The sequence below is a fragment of the Morchella importuna genome (genome assembly GCF_003444635.1).
Source record: "Morchella importuna strain M04M26 chromosome Unknown Morimp01GS001, whole genome shotgun sequence".
In the NCBI taxonomy this organism is placed as follows: Eukaryota; Fungi; Ascomycota; class Pezizomycetes; order Pezizales; family Morchellaceae; genus Morchella; species Morchella importuna.
This window is the reverse complement of record NW_025763398.1, coordinates 2,213,902-2,228,981: the sequence shown is the minus strand read 5'-3', so window position 1 is coordinate 2,228,981 and position 15,080 is coordinate 2,213,902. Positions and strand designations below refer to the sequence as shown.

The 15,080-nt window shown below is 46.3% G+C and overlaps 4 protein-coding genes across 4 annotated transcripts; 2 read left to right on the top strand and 2 right to left on the bottom strand.

The window, feature by feature from the left end:
• Nucleotides 1–151: 151 nt before the first annotated feature.
• On the bottom strand, nucleotides 152–1,661 carry LAJ45_00559 (uncharacterized protein; the record flags this gene model as incomplete). The annotated part of the gene is made up of 8 exons (XM_046110160.1): nucleotides 152–191; nucleotides 253–366; nucleotides 422–609; nucleotides 661–798; nucleotides 854–1,195; nucleotides 1,257–1,410; nucleotides 1,472–1,487; nucleotides 1,619–1,661. The coding sequence occupies 8 exons, from the start codon at nucleotides 1,659–1,661 to the stop codon at nucleotides 152–154; spliced, it is 1,035 nt and encodes a 344-aa protein (XP_045976853.1).
• Nucleotides 1,662–3,233: 1,572 nt separating this feature from the next.
• On the top strand, nucleotides 3,234–7,855 carry LAJ45_00558 (uncharacterized protein; the record flags this gene model as incomplete). Its single annotated transcript, XM_046110159.1, has 6 exons — nucleotides 3,234–3,332; nucleotides 3,415–3,643; nucleotides 3,712–5,242; nucleotides 5,310–5,954; nucleotides 6,010–7,567; nucleotides 7,622–7,855. The coding sequence occupies 6 exons, from the start codon at nucleotides 3,234–3,236 to the stop codon at nucleotides 7,853–7,855; spliced, it is 4,296 nt and encodes a 1,431-aa protein (XP_045976852.1).
• A 782-nt stretch (nucleotides 7,856–8,637) lies between these two features.
• On the top strand, nucleotides 8,638–11,727 carry LAJ45_00557 (uncharacterized protein; the record flags this gene model as incomplete). Its single annotated transcript, XM_046110158.1, has 3 exons — nucleotides 8,638–8,783; nucleotides 8,852–10,154; nucleotides 10,204–11,727. The coding sequence occupies 3 exons, from the start codon at nucleotides 8,638–8,640 to the stop codon at nucleotides 11,725–11,727; spliced, it is 2,973 nt and encodes a 990-aa protein (XP_045976851.1).
• Nucleotides 11,728–12,582: 855 nt separating this feature from the next.
• LAJ45_00556 (uncharacterized protein) lies at nucleotides 12,583–14,699 on the bottom strand (the record flags this gene model as incomplete). The annotated part of the gene is made up of 8 exons (XM_046110157.1): nucleotides 12,583–12,718; nucleotides 12,774–12,806; nucleotides 12,883–13,234; nucleotides 13,317–13,631; nucleotides 14,010–14,085; nucleotides 14,153–14,233; nucleotides 14,310–14,378; nucleotides 14,442–14,699. The coding sequence occupies 8 exons, from the start codon at nucleotides 14,697–14,699 to the stop codon at nucleotides 12,583–12,585; spliced, it is 1,320 nt and encodes a 439-aa protein (XP_045976850.1).
• Nucleotides 14,700–15,080: the final 381 nt, after the last annotated feature.

The following is a 15,080-nucleotide window of genomic DNA, read 5'->3' as shown; positions in this document are numbered from 1 at the left end:
TTCAGCCTATGGTTCAACTCCACAAAAATGAAGTAAAAAACTTTTGAACCCGTGTTGAAACAGCCCCAAAACACCATCGCCTAATCATCAAGACCTTTGCATGCGATATATATTCGTGTTGAATGCGTTACAAATGAAAGAGAAACTGTATTTAAGAAGATTGAGAATAAACCTTCTTCTCAGCAGGGTAACTATATTGATCGTGTTAGGTGGTAGCCTGTAATAATCTAATTGAGGTATGTGGGAACTCACGCTGGGCCAGGCTCTCTGATTCCCCAGCTGGCAAGCCAATGTCCCATGTCAACTGCAGTCTTCAACTCATCGCCTTGCACAAGGCCGGCAAGGAAACCACCGGCGAAGGCATCACTATCAACTCATTAACAAAACCATATAAACTGATAAAAGTGAAAAGAATTCATACCCTGCTCCATTGGTGTCGACAATATCGCTAGGGGCAACAGGTCTCACTGGGTAGCTGGTAGGTTCAGCATCACCAATGACAACAACGGTGGGTTCAGTTCCTTGAGTGATGATAACAGTGCGGGGGCGGGAAGTGTTCTTCTTGGGAAGAGCTGCGATGGCCTTGGCGATCGCAGTGATGTCCTTGGTCTGGGTGGGGCTATTAGTAGTGGTGATTATTGGAGGGGCGGGCAAACACACATCCAGGCCGTGGGACTCGGCGTAGGCGATTGCTTCTGATTCGTTACCGATCAAGTAGTCACAGTAAGGGAGAACTGAGTCAAGCTGTTCCTTGAAGAATTGGGGAAGGAAAGGAGCAGATAAGTTCATGCTGAAAACCTATAATATGAGTCGATTAATAGGTTTCTGAGGGAAATGATTTTGAGATACAAACCTTGTTTGTCTCAGCAGCGTGCTCTCCGAGAGCGAGAATTGCTGGAACGCAGACAGTCAAGTGATATCCACCGACATAGAAGATCTTCGCGTTTTCAACGTATGACCAAATTTCGGGGGACTTGAGGTGCTCGAGCTTGTAGTGGTTGGCAGCGGCAAGGTCAGTGACCATAGAGCGGTCAAGGCCAGTGATAATGACACCGCAACGGCCAGTGAGCTGCTCCTCATCAACGCGGTACTTTGTGAGGACACCCTCTTTCACACAGGCATTTGTAAGTTGTTCGCCAAAAGCATCCTTTCCGATGCAGCCCACATACACGACCGATTTAGGTGGAAGAGCGTACTATTATCCGCAAAGTATTAATTGTCTACACACAGACAGGGATTTGAGGGATACAGCATACTTGAGCACCACGAGCAGAGTTCTGTGCAGCTCCTCCAGCAAGGTACTTGGGATGGTACTTGGTGGTAATCTCATCATAGAGGTCGAGATGCTTCTCCTCAGCGAGAATAGCGTCGTTTGACTTAAGCCCATATCTCTCCAAAAGTTCCTTATCACTATGGAAAAAACTGGTCAATTGAACGATCAATCTAAGAGAGGTGTATTCAGATTTCGTACCCATTGACCTGAATGTCTATCAAACAAAAAACAAGCCGCCTTGGCGAACATTCGTTAGATCGACCATAATTCAATACTATCTTAAAGGAAAGTTCTGCGACAAGCCGAGAAGAAACGATGGGATGAAATCAAGTTTTAGAGACGTACCAAGAAGGGGGTTTCCCAAGCAAAGGAGTGGGTATTCGGACATTTTGAGTTTATGGATGAAATCGAAGTGATAATATGTTGATTGAGTGAAGGGCAGATGATGATGGAGCGGAAAACAGACGAGGGGAAGCTTCACTAAAATGGCGGGGCAATAGAGGGGCTTGGTGGGTTATCTACGAGTTGCTAAGGCGACATGCATGGTTGAAAATCTGACCTACGCTTTGTCTCAAAGCTGCAGTCAAATTGTTTATTCTGCCCCTGATCGAGTAAGACTACTGTTAAGTAGTACCAAGAGTTGTGGGCTTTTAAGAAAACAGTTTTTTGAAGAGAATGCGGAGAGACTGTGGTGGCCTCATAAATTACGAGGCGGCATCACTGGTGTTTGAGTAATTCTAGTTAGTAATTTCTGCTATCTGATTAGCTTTTGATTTTATTACTTGAAGTGGGTATATTTATTGCCCAAAACGGCTGTATTTATAGTCATTTCTGTCGCCTCCTCAGGCTATGCATCGCTCAGCATCACTCACACTCCGGCATCAAGCGTTCAGACGACCGCCGTGAAACCCGCCAACGCCGAAAGCCATAGCGACAAACGAGAACAGTGAGCACTCTACCGCCACACCCTGCACCGTCTATCCCCGGGGCCACAACCACAACAACCACAACCCACAACCACACCGCTGCCCGCCCTTCCCCAACCACGCAGCCGAGCAAGGAGTCAGCAGCGGGCAGGAATAATCGACCCACAACAGGCCGAGTTAAGCACCCCTAAAGCAAAGTCAAGGGGACAACGGCAGCATTGAGAAGCAGACACACTCAGTGTCACTCGCTCCCACCCTCCCCATACAGATTGTCCCACACTCATCACTGAAGTCTCCCTCACTCTCTGGTTTCACTACGAGCCATTCAACCCACCCCCCCCCCCCCCCCCCCATAAGAGGAGTCTGGCTTCTACATGACCAAGTAGATTCTCGTGCTTTTCTCCTCTACATAAGGAATATAAAATCTCCATAAGTTGTAATCTCTACGCCGCAACCTACAAGCGATACAGAGTAGGTAGAGCTGTGGCTTGTACGCGCCTTCCCTTACATCTACAACTGGATTTTTCTTTCTTTCTGATTCTCTCTCTTCCCCTTCTTTTTTTTTCTCCCTCTCTTCGCTTCACTCTGCCTTGCCCACCCACCCACCCCCCAAAGCCAAGCAAGCACCACTGCACCGGGGCCCCCATCGAGACACGCAACCACCACCTCCTCCTTCGCGCTCTTGCTCACTCGTCGTTCCCACAACAACAACGTCAACCACCCCCGACACCCAAAAAATTTAAAGGTGGACGCGGAAAAGAGCCGCTTCGCGTCGTCCATCCCAACAACCCCCGTCTGTTGCTCTGGTGCCGCCAACCGCGACTTGCCACCAACCAAATATCACACAGCAACCAGATAAACTCCCCCCCTTCGTTCCTTTGCTCTTTGAACTTGCGAAACTGCCCTAACCCTCCGTGTCAACACGCGGCCATCGCGTTCCTATTACGGCGCTTCTCTATATCATCAATAATCTAAATTGTTCATCCTGCATCCGGCCCATCCTAAGCAAACGGAAAAAATAAAAGTCGTTCGCCATGAATTCCATTGCGAACGGCATTATGCCGATGGCTCCTCAAATGGCACCCGCCCTACCTAATAACCTTAACAAGGAGCAGGCTCAAGCCATGTACCTGGTGCGCCCGTACTCCTTTCTCCAGCCCCTTACCTTTCATCTTTATTTGTCAGGAACGCGCTGACTTGACGATGTGACAACAGAAATGGCAGAACATGAAGGCGCAGGGCGCGACCGATTCAAACCCCGAATTTGCCCATTTATCATCAGTATTGAAAGCGATTCAGCAGCAGCAAGTTTATAAAAACCAGCAGCTGCAAATGCAGATGCAACATCAAATGCAACAGCAGCAGCAACAGAACCAGTATGCACAGCACTCACAGATGCGACAACAAAGGCAAACGGCGCAAAATGGTGTTCCTCAGGTTAATGGTATGATATTCTAGTTCAATAGAGTCGCAGACGTGAACTTATGATGAACATACTAATTCCATTATTAGGCCGAGCACCTGTTCAATCACAACCTGCACAAACACCATCAACTCAGGCTATCAATGGACCCTCTGAATCTCCACAAAACCGCACACCACACTCATCCAATAATATCAATACTAATGGTGCTCCTACGCCAGCCACCTCCGTTGTGTCGAAGTCAAGTACTCTTCCAAGTAATTCTACTTTTACGCAGGATCAACTTGGGATATTGAGGAATCAAATCATGGCATTCAAGATGATTTCTAAGAATCTGGCTGTTCCCCCAAACATTCAAAGTGCCATATTCTCATCGTATCCCCAACGGATCGAGCAGGCAGCTACCGGGATCGCGGCAGTGAGCGCTGTTGTTGATGCCCTTGTCAAAGAAGGAATCGAAAGTGAGAAAGCCGACGGAACGCCAAAAAAGAAGAGGACTGGCTATGAAACATTCACATCTCCTTGGACAAACCTGCAACCTTATATCAGCTATGGTGAGCATGGAGCGCGAGATAAACGATTGATGATTCCAAGCATCATGCCAATGGGAATTGATGTTGCACGGTTGCATGAGGAAAGAGAACTCGTGATCTACAACCGAATTAGCGCTCGAAAGGCTGAACTGGAAAAACTTCCAAGTAATCTTGCCGAGTTCGATTCCAGTAAAGGGGGGGATGGAGTGAGCGAATCTCTTAAACTAAAGGCCTTGATCGAATACAAAGCTCTCTGTCTCCTTCCAAAACAAAGAGCGTTGCGACAGGAAATGGTCAACACCATGGTACATGCAGATAATCTCGCAGTTACTTCGAATCGTGCCATGTTCCGGAGAATGAAGAAACAGTCTCTTAGAGAAGCACGAATTACAGAGAAACTGGAGAAACAACAGAGAGATCAACGAGAGCAAAGAGAAAGACGGAAACATGTTGAGTACATCCAGGGCGTCATTCAACATGGGCAGGAGATCAGGAGTGCTGCCAGAGCACGAGAAGCAAAGGCTCAAAAACTGGGACGCATGATGTTACAGCACCACCAGCACATGGAGAAAGAAGAGCAAAAGAGAATGGAAAGGACTGCAAAGCAACGTCTCCAGGCTCTCAAGGCAAACGACGAGGAGGCTTATCTCAAGTTGCTCGATCAAGCAAAGGATACTCGTATCACCCACTTGCTCAGGCAAACCGACTCTTTCTTGCAATCTCTCGCTGCAAGTGTGCGGCAGCAACAGCGTGACGCCGTTCAGGCGTACGGAATTCCCGAAGGCTATGTAGAGCCGGAAAGCGAAGAGGAGGAGGAAGAAGATTCCGGCAAGGTTGATTACTACGCCGTCGCCCATCGTATTCAAGAAACCGTAGACACCCAACCGGCTATCTTGACTGGTGGCAAATTGAAGGATTATCAGTTGAAGGGTCTTCAATGGATGATTTCGTTATATAATAACAACTTGAACGGTATCTTGGCAGACGAGATGGGTCTCGGTAAAACTATTCAAACAATCTCTCTTATCACTTATCTGATCGAGAGGAAAAATCAGAATGGACCATTTTTGGTTATTGTCCCTCTTAGGTAAGCTATACTTGCATATATGGTGCGCTCTTATTACAAATGTGGATGGTATTGACTTAGTTATTAGTACCCTGACCAATTGGAACTTGGAGTTTGATAAGTGGGCGCCGAGTGTGGGTAAGATCGTCTACAAGGGTCCACCCGCAGTACGAAAAACGCAACAAAATGCTATCAAATATTCCACTTGGCAAGTTCTCTTAACAACATACGAGTATATTATCAAAGATCGCCCATTGCTCTCCAAGATCAAATGGAATTATATGATCATCGATGAAGGGCATCGTATGAAGAACAGTCAGTCGAAGCTTAGCGCAACTTTGACAACTTATTATAACTGCAGATATCGCTTGATCTTGACGGGTACCCCATTACAAAACAATCTTCCTGAGCTATGGTCCCTCCTTAATTTCGTGCTCCCTACGATCTTTAAGTCCGTTAAGAGTTTCGATGAATGGTTCAACACGCCTTTCGCGAATACCGGTAGTCAAGATAAAATGGAGTTGAACGAAGAAGAGGCTTTGTTGGTTATTCGCCGTCTTCATAAAGTTCTTAGACCTTTCTTGTTGCGTCGTTTGAAGAGGGATGTCGAAGCGGAGCTTCCCGAGAAGGTTGAGAGGGTGATCAAGTGCAAGTTCTCTGCGCTACAACAAAAATTATACCAACAGATGATGAATAATGGTATACTTTACGTTAACGATGCAGAGAAGGGCGGGTATGTATCTTTAATTACAGTCGTTTCCTTCGAACTGTTACTAACTTTAGCAAAGGAAAATGGGCGTCAAGGGTCTCAGTAACATGATCATGCAGCTTCGTAAGCTGTGTAATCATCCGTTCGTGTTTGAGGAAGTAGAGAGCGCGGTAAACCCGGCCAAGATCAACAACGATTGTTTATGGCGTACAGCAGGAAAGTTCGAGTTACTCGATCGATTATTGCCCAAATTCTTCGTGACGAAGCACAGAGTCTTGATGTTCTTCCAGATGACTCAGATTATGAATATCATGGAAGATTTCTTGCATCTTCGCGGTTTCCGTTATCTGCGTTTGGACGGTTCAACTAAGGCTGACGATCGTTCTCAGTTATTGAAGGAGTTTAATGCTCCGGACTCCCCATACTTCATCTTTTTACTGTCAACTCGCGCTGGTGGTTTGGGTCTCAATTTGCAGACCGCTGATACTGTCATCATTTACGACTCTGATTGGAATCCGCATCAAGATTTGCAAGCCCAGGATCGTGCGCATCGTATCGGTCAAAAGAACGAAGTTCGTATCCTTCGTCTCATCACTTCCAACTCCGTGGAAGAACGTATTCTCGAACGTGCTCAATACAAACTCGACATCGATGGTAAAGTCATTCAAGCAGGAAAATTCGACAACAAATCTACCAACGAAGAGCGAGACGCGCTTCTTCGTGTCATGTTGGAAGCTGATACCACCGATGCTATTGCAAATGAGGAGTTTGATGATGACGAGCTGAACGAAATCTGTGCAAGAACTGACGATGAGTTGGCTCTATTCAAGAGGATGGACGATGAAAGGAAACGGGACTCACCATATGGTGAAGGTAAACCCCTTGGGCGCTTATATGAGGAAAGTGAATTGCCAGATATTTATCTCCATGATGATGTCCTCCCGATTGAAGAGCCCCAGGGTCCCGTCGGTCGTGGTGCAAGAGAGAGGAAAATCACGAATTACGACGACGGGTTGACGGAGGAGCAGTGGTTGGATGCGATCGATAATGACGACGATACAATCGAGGATGCAGTCAAACGCAAACGGGATAGAATCGAGAGGCGACAGGTCAATAAGGCGAAGAGGGCAGGGGACTATGATGATGCTACACCACCGCCAGATACCCCCCCGCCTGTTGAAGAGACACCTCCAGCCACCGCCCGAAAGGGTAAGCGTGGCAGGAAACCGAATACTGAGAAGCGTCGGGTAGAGGAGGTTGAAGAGCCCAAAGCGCGCAAAAGGCAACGGGTCAGTAAGGGAGGTTATGTGCCAAGTGACGCTATCACACCTGGGAACCGTGCAATGCTACAAAGGGCTTGCGAAGCAATTTTCGATGCAGTACATCATCTGGAGGAACCAGAAACTGAACGGTTACGGTCCGAGCTTTTCGAAAAGCTGCCAAGCAAGAAAATATTCCCAGACTACTACCACATTATCAAGCAGCCCATTTCGTTCAACGAAATCAAGAAAAGGATCCGGAACGGTGATTATTCAGATCTGGATGGATTCAAGGTAGATTTCCAGTTGATGTTTAATAATGCGAGAATCTACAATGAGGAAGGCTCGATTGTTTATGAAGATGCAAACGCTATGGAGGTAAGTTACCCGCTTTTTATTGACCTGATGTACAAAATACTTACATTGCCATAGGCGGAATTCGAGTCTAAATTTACGGAGGAGAAACGGGGTTTCGACGCTATCGGGAATGGATCTTCTGCTGGTGGTACATCCACCGGCCCAGGTACTAGCACCGGAACTCCAGCAGGCAATTCCGGCACACCGCATATTAGATTGAAGGTTAAAGGGCATAATGCTGGGGGAGGCGGTAGAGACGCGAGGTCTCCTGATGAAGATTCGGCAGCAAGCGGAGATGATTCCGAATAGTTAGATTATTTTCAAAGGAATGGGTTGGCTTTGTTTCTTATCATTTTGTCTACTTTTTTCTAACTGTTAACTGCTACTAAAACTACTATTTCTACTACTACTAGAAAGTTCATTGGAGGAATTTGAATTCAGTTTGTTGGGAAGCTGTTGCGAAAATGGTCTGGTAGACTGGATTTGGAATGTTCCTTATTTGTTTTTTCTTTTATCCTCTTCTTTAACATTTGTTACTTTACGATGGCTTTTCTCTTTTCTTTTCTTTCGGAATGGGGAATATTGTGTAAAATAAGGGGGAGGGGTGTAGGGGGTTTTCTTTCTTTGTTTTGAAGACAAAACGTTTGACTGACTGAGTTTTCCTTTTCTTTTCGTCTTTCTCCTATTATGTTTGCAGGCAATGAAGGTGCGGACATGGGCTTGGATGCTGGATGGATCGTCACCTGGGGAATGGGATGCTTACAAGGTGTTATGCATGTAGTTTACGGACGTACCTTAATAGTATCAAAAGCGGCCCCAAGTGGGTTTTCAGGACAGGGCAATCGAATTTTTAGTAGAGTACATGTAGCCTTCAAGTAATTAAGAGATATTATTATGACTTCCATTCATATACTAGGTAGTATACTCTAGAACACGTGCCGTGATAGCAATGTAGGTCTTTGCGCGTCGTTCCGGGTAACCCTGCACGTTCACCGTTTCGCGACTGAGAGCCTCAAAACATTCGCTAGACGAAGAGGTGTGTGTGCGGTTAGCCAGCAACACCACCCACCCACCTTACACGAACGTTAACAATGTTCCATTTCACACCGCTGCTGGGGGCCCAGTCGGACTCCTCGGCTTGTCAGAGTTTGCTAGAACTGGACAATGGAATCAAGATCCTCGTTGATGTGGGTTGGGATGAGACTTTTGACGTGGGAATGCTCACGGAGCTGGAGCGGTGAGCTTCATTGGCCTGGAAGAAGCTTGTGGGAGGACTAGCTAATGTTGATTTGAATTTCGTATTAGGTATACACCGTCCATCGACCTGATCCTACTCACGCATCCGACACTTTCGCACATGGGAGCATATGCCCACGCCTGTAAACACATACCCAACTTTTCCTCGATTCCCGTATACAGTACCTTTCCGGTCTCCAACCTCGGTCGCCTCCTCTTGCAAGACCTATATCTTTCCACTCCAATAGCATCAACTCATCTCCTAGAAACCTCCTCTGCCTCGATTAAAGCCGAAGATTTTAGCGCACCACCCGCAGGTAGTTCCGGCGAACTTCTAGAGGGCGCACTGAAGCTTCCGCCAACCAGCGCTGAGATCGATTCGTACTGCACACGTATAATAACACTAAAATACTCACAACCAACACCACTGCACTCGGCGGCGGCGCGCGTGAGTGGGAAACTGGGGAGTATTACCATAACGGCGTATTCAGCTGGTCATACGTTAGGCGGGACAATATGGAAGATTCAGCAGGCGCAAGAATCGATTGTTTATGCTGTGGACTGGAACCATTCCCGTGAGAACTGTCTTCGCGCCGCGGCGTTCCTATCTGGTGGTGGTGTACCTGTCGAGACTTTGGGGAGGCCTACTGCACTTGTATGTAGCTCTAAGAACTCGGAGGTCACAAACATTGCGGGAGGAAGAAAAAAGAGAGATGAGATGCTTCTTACAGCTATTCGAAAGACAGCCTTAGAGAGAGGAGGAACTGTGCTCATTCCCACGGATTCTGTGGGAAGAGTATTAGAGCTTGTCTATCTACTAGAACACGCGTGGCGGAAAGACCCAGTGCTCTCATCAAGGGCAAAGGGGAAAGGTATAGGTCTTTACCTGGCTGGAAGGCGTGTCAAAAGGTTAGGACAGGTTGTTGGAAGTATGTTGGAGTGGATGGACGAAGGAGTCGTGAGGGAGTTTGAAGCCATTGCCGGTGGGGAGAAGAGAGGCAATCGAGGAGGAAACAACGATGATAAGAACGGCAAGGATGGCAACAAGGCGGGGCCATTTGATTTCACACACCTTAACCTGATCTCAACACAGGGTCACTTGTCGAGAGTTCTCAACGATGGCAGTGAGCGTGGTAGGGTCATCATTGCATCAGATTCGAGTTTAGGGTGGGGCTTCAGTAAAGAAGTCCTTATTAAACTAGCCAGCGACGAAAAGAACCTAGTAGTTTTGACTGAGCGCGCAGACGGTAAAGTTGGCTGGGCCGGTGATCTCTGGGATGAATGGAAAGAAGGTGCCGGGTATGGCGGTGAAGAGAAAAAGCCAGTTGCTGGACAAGAAATTCTCATGAATGGAAAAAAGGCTCATGTTGACGTAAGGCCACCTCTTATTATTGGCATGGGAAACACAGCTAACCCTACAGATCCCCCACCGTGTCGTTCTTGAAGGCGAAGAGCTCGACTCATATACACGGCATATGGCAGCTCAAGCTGCCCTCACCTCCCAACATGCATCTCTCGTCTCTTCTTCTGGGCTGCCAAACGCCGCTGAAGCCGATGATGATGATGCTTCCTCTTCTTCGGACGACGACTCTGACTCTGAGAGGCAAGGAAAGGCTCTCACCACTGCCAATAGCAAGAAGATCTCCGCCGCAACTGTAATGCTCGGCGGTGCGAATCCAGCAGGGTATGCAGGCGGAAAGGTCGAAATTGGAGTCAACATCCTCCTCCGAGGCAACAATGTATATGACTACGACGTCCGCGGTGCAAAGGGCCGTAACCGTATGTTCCCCTTCGTGATGCGGCGAAGAAGGGTCGACGAATACGGTGAGGTTGTACGAGCAGAGGAATACATGCGCGCCGAAGAAAAGGCTGAAGAAGATGCCATCGACGAAGTAGACGCGAAAGAGGAGCGCGTTATGGGAAAGAAAAGAAAATGGGACGAGGAGCAGAAGGCCGGCACAGCCGCAAGGCGTCTATCACGAGGCGCCGCAGATGCTGGAAAGAAAAGAAAAATGGGCAAATTCAAGAAGGGGACTGCAGGCGGTGGCGATGACGACGGCTACGAACCCGACGACGGTGAGCCAGAAGAAGATGAGCCGGAGGAAGATGATGGCGAAGATGAGGAAGCGCTATTGACTATGCCAAGTAAAGTCACATTTTCTACGGTTGAGGTCGAAATGAGAGTCCGCGTCTCATTTATTGACTTCTCCGGCCTCCATGACTCGCGTTCCCTTCGCATGTTGCTACCACTCATTAAACCCCGGAAACTCATACTTATTGGCGGCCGGGAAGTGGAGACCAAATCGCTCGGCAATGACTGTAGACATCTCCTTAGCGGTCGTGGCATCGCAGGCCGCGGGGATAGTACGACTGGGACAGATGTATACATGCCATCCATCGGCATAAAGGTCAATGCTAGTGTAGACACCAACGCCTGGACTGTGAAGCTCTCTGAAAACCTAGTCCGTGGTCTCAAATGGCAGAACGTACGCGGTTTGGGAGTCGTTCATGTTGTTGGGCATCTCATGCGTGCAGAAGATAGCAAAGCCGGCTCCACAGACGCGGAAGAGCGAGGAATGAAGAAATTGAAGACTGAGGCATCCCCTGACGCTGAAGGCGAAAAGAAGGCACAAAACCTGGTGCTTGATGTACTTCCTCCAGTCCTTGCCGCTGCGACAAGAAGCGTTGCGCAGCCTATCCATGTTGGCGATATCCGTCTTGCGGACTTAAGACGAGTGCTGCTGGATGATGGGCTTACAGCGGAGTTCCGGGGAGAGGGAACCTTATTAATTGATGGAGTAGTAGCAGTGAGGAAAGGTGGCGTAGGAAATGTTATCATCGAGGACGGAGGTGGCGGTATGCTAAGGAGAGGAAAGGGCAAGGGCAGCTTTGTAGATGTGAGAAGGCGTGTTTATGACGGACTTGCTGTTGTAGCAGGCGGCTAATATAGGAGTTCAATGTATTTGTAATGTATTTCTATCATAAGTGTTTTAGCAGGATTTATCTAAGGGCCGGTTAGAGGTTAAATAAAGTATGGAATTTTTCTTTCTTTTTTTGATTCTTTCCACAGGCGACGTCCAGCCACCCACAGATCTGAGGAAACCCCCAAACATAAAACATAGCTTCATAAAGAATGTTCTTAAATCCTCATGTATTTGATGACAGCACAAACCCCGAGTTCAGCGCCCCACGCCCAAAACTATAAGATCGGTAAGCCCAGTAGTAATTAGATAAAAACTAACGATCTCGGATGGTACGAAATGCCCTGGATCCTGTCTATTAGTGAGATCGTCCGGCCCGCTGGGAACCACGGATAAACTAGAGTAACCAGAGCAACTGTCCCATGCTGAGTGATACTCCATGATTCAGAACACTGAGTGACCCTCTATGATCGCGTACACATGTATCCTACCCACCACCAAGCTGACTGTTTACAACAATTTATTTTAATGACGTATGCGATCGGTAAAAGCATTATATATATGCACTTTTCCAAAATGTCAAGTGAATTATTCTTTACCCTTCCCCAAATTATTTCATGAGTATGGGCACAAGTTATTTTATCTGTCCGCTAGTAGAGTTATTGACGGGAAAGAAATAACTTTTATAACCAATTCTGATATTGATTTGAATCTATACTCCCCCATGTGACCTCAATCATGCTTATAGACACATGTATTCAAACTTGAACGCGTACCACACCGAGATAAAAATGAAAACTACTATCATTAAGCCTATATATATATCCTTGGGTTTATAATAAACTCGGTCCTTTCTCAGCTGCAGTAAAAACATATCTATCACTGATACAACTTAACTAGGTGCTTCACAGTTGTTCCATCATCTAAAACACCAACTTCTTGTTCCAATGTATATCCTTTCCACCAAGGTAGAAGTTTGATCCATACAAACCAGTACAGGAAGGAAAATGCCAAGCTACAGAGAGTTCTGCGTTAGCAAGCTCTATGCAAGAAAAATGTAGGGAACTCACATTGATGTCCCAACCACAGCATAAGTCCCGTACCTGACAAAATAAAATTGAAATGTTAGAACCACCCCCCCACGCGAGCAGGACTAGAAGTGGGAAGATAATAACTTACCAAAAGCTTGTGTCCCCCTTGCCTTCTTTTGTGTTCATAAACGGCGATAGCAGTAAGGCCAATGAAACTAAGATTTGAACATATACCGCCAGACTCCAAGCCCTGAAAGGTCTTTTAAGATGTGGCTCCCGCTTTCTGAGAAGAAGTAGGCCAACTGCAATTGCAATCGATGTGAACTGTGCAGGATATCCAACAACATCCAAAATAAATGCGTAGATATCCCCTGCCGGAGGAAGTGTTATCATAAGAATTGAAGGGACTAGATGAACTATGAGGCCACCCAAGGGAGAATTAAACGGCCTATTCGAGGCAATGATTGAGGCGTATGGGAAAAACCCCTGGCGGGCTATTTCTATAGAAGTATAGAATGTAAGTAAGAACGACTAGAGAACCAGATTGTGAGTATCTCTGGGATTAGTTCGTGTAATATGTACCTTGGTTAATGCGAGATTCAGAGTAAATAGCCACGAATAAATTCCCTAGGGCACTTATAGCAATCAAGCCCGGAAGCAATACTCTCCCCGCAGTATATCCGAAGACACGAGTGAAAAACAAAGCTGCGACAAGCTGCCCAGATTCCTTAATTTCCTCAATGGGCACCACAGAGAAATATGCCAAATTGATAAGTAGGTATGTCCCTGCCACTATTATCACTGCCACGGGGGCTGCTGACTTCAGAGTTCTAACAGGGTTCCTGACTTCGTTCATCACGTTGTTCACATTTCCATAACCAGAGAATGAATATAGAACTTTAAACAACGCCATCGATAATAAACTTAAGTTTGTTTCGGTACCTTCAAAAATTCGTGATAATTCTAGTTGAGAAGGCCCAGATCGAGTTCTGCCAGTGATGAGTACGGTAAACCCCGTCAGAACCATGAACAGTAGCAGAAACATTTTTATAAATCCTAATGTGTTTTGAATCCATATCCCTAAACAGTTAAGTAAGCGTTCTCTCTAGATGCATGCATTATAGTGGTTACCTGTTTTAAGAGAATACCCATGAATTAAGGTCACCAGAATAATAACACCGACAGCAAGTGATTTCTGATTCCAGGCAGTTCGCTCTATATTCAAGGCATATAGTATGTATTGTGAAAATACTATACAGTTACTCGCAGTAATACCGAGGAGTAATGCTTGAATTGCGAACACTGTACTGGCTAGGAATCTTGGTTTTTGATAAACATACTCGAGATATAGCTAAGAAGGTAATAGGTAAGTCGAACTTTTGACATTGGAGTTAGAGCTAAACCATGTATTCTCTTACCTTAATTCCTCCACTCTTTGGAAGCATCGTGCCGAACTCTAACAGAACAGCCAAACCGCAGAAGCTGATTAGTGATCCGAGCTTTAGGTTTATGAGGTCAGAAATATGAATATATGGCAACCTAGATCCCCCAGATTCTTTGAATAAGGCCACCTACAGTCCATAGCACTAAGCTCATTCCCGGACTACCAGCTGTAACCAATATCGTTCCCGGTGTCGCAAAAACCTAATAATGTTATAACAAGCCATTAAAGGAGCATCAGAATTAAGCCTCTCTATATAAACATACTCCACTTCCAATCATTCGAGAAAATATCATCATAACAGCAGATGTCCAGCCCAAATTTCTACCAACTGCAGCATCTTCTGGCACATCATCTTGGTTGACTAATTTCGTTTCACCGCTGGTCTTGTCTTTTGGGTAAGACCCTATATCCGTAGAACCATATCCGAGAGTTGGTGAATTTGAGAATGAAGATGGCCATAAAGGCGGTCTAGCGCAAAACAGCGATTGTTCTTCCTCTGAAACATGTTGGGATAAAGTCATAGTGATGGGTTGTCTAGAAAACCGTAGCACTTAGTGCGGTTACAGACTCCAGATATACAAGACAATAACTCCGTTATTAGTATTTGTTGAATTGACGTGATCCGCGTCATAGAACACAACATCAAAATGGTATGCAGATAACTATTTACATGCAACGCTGATAACAGGGGTGCTAATGATAATCCTGATATCAATAGGTCTGGTGAGCACGCAATCCTGAATCTGCGCTACGACATGTATATTTCTTGGAATCAACAGCCATATGGTAACCCCGAGAGATTTCCTAAACCCGCTATCTTAGGGAGATGATTTCTAAGCCAAGTTTTATGCAATATATCTAGACATCTATTGCTACATGGAATTAAAGACAACGCTTATTCG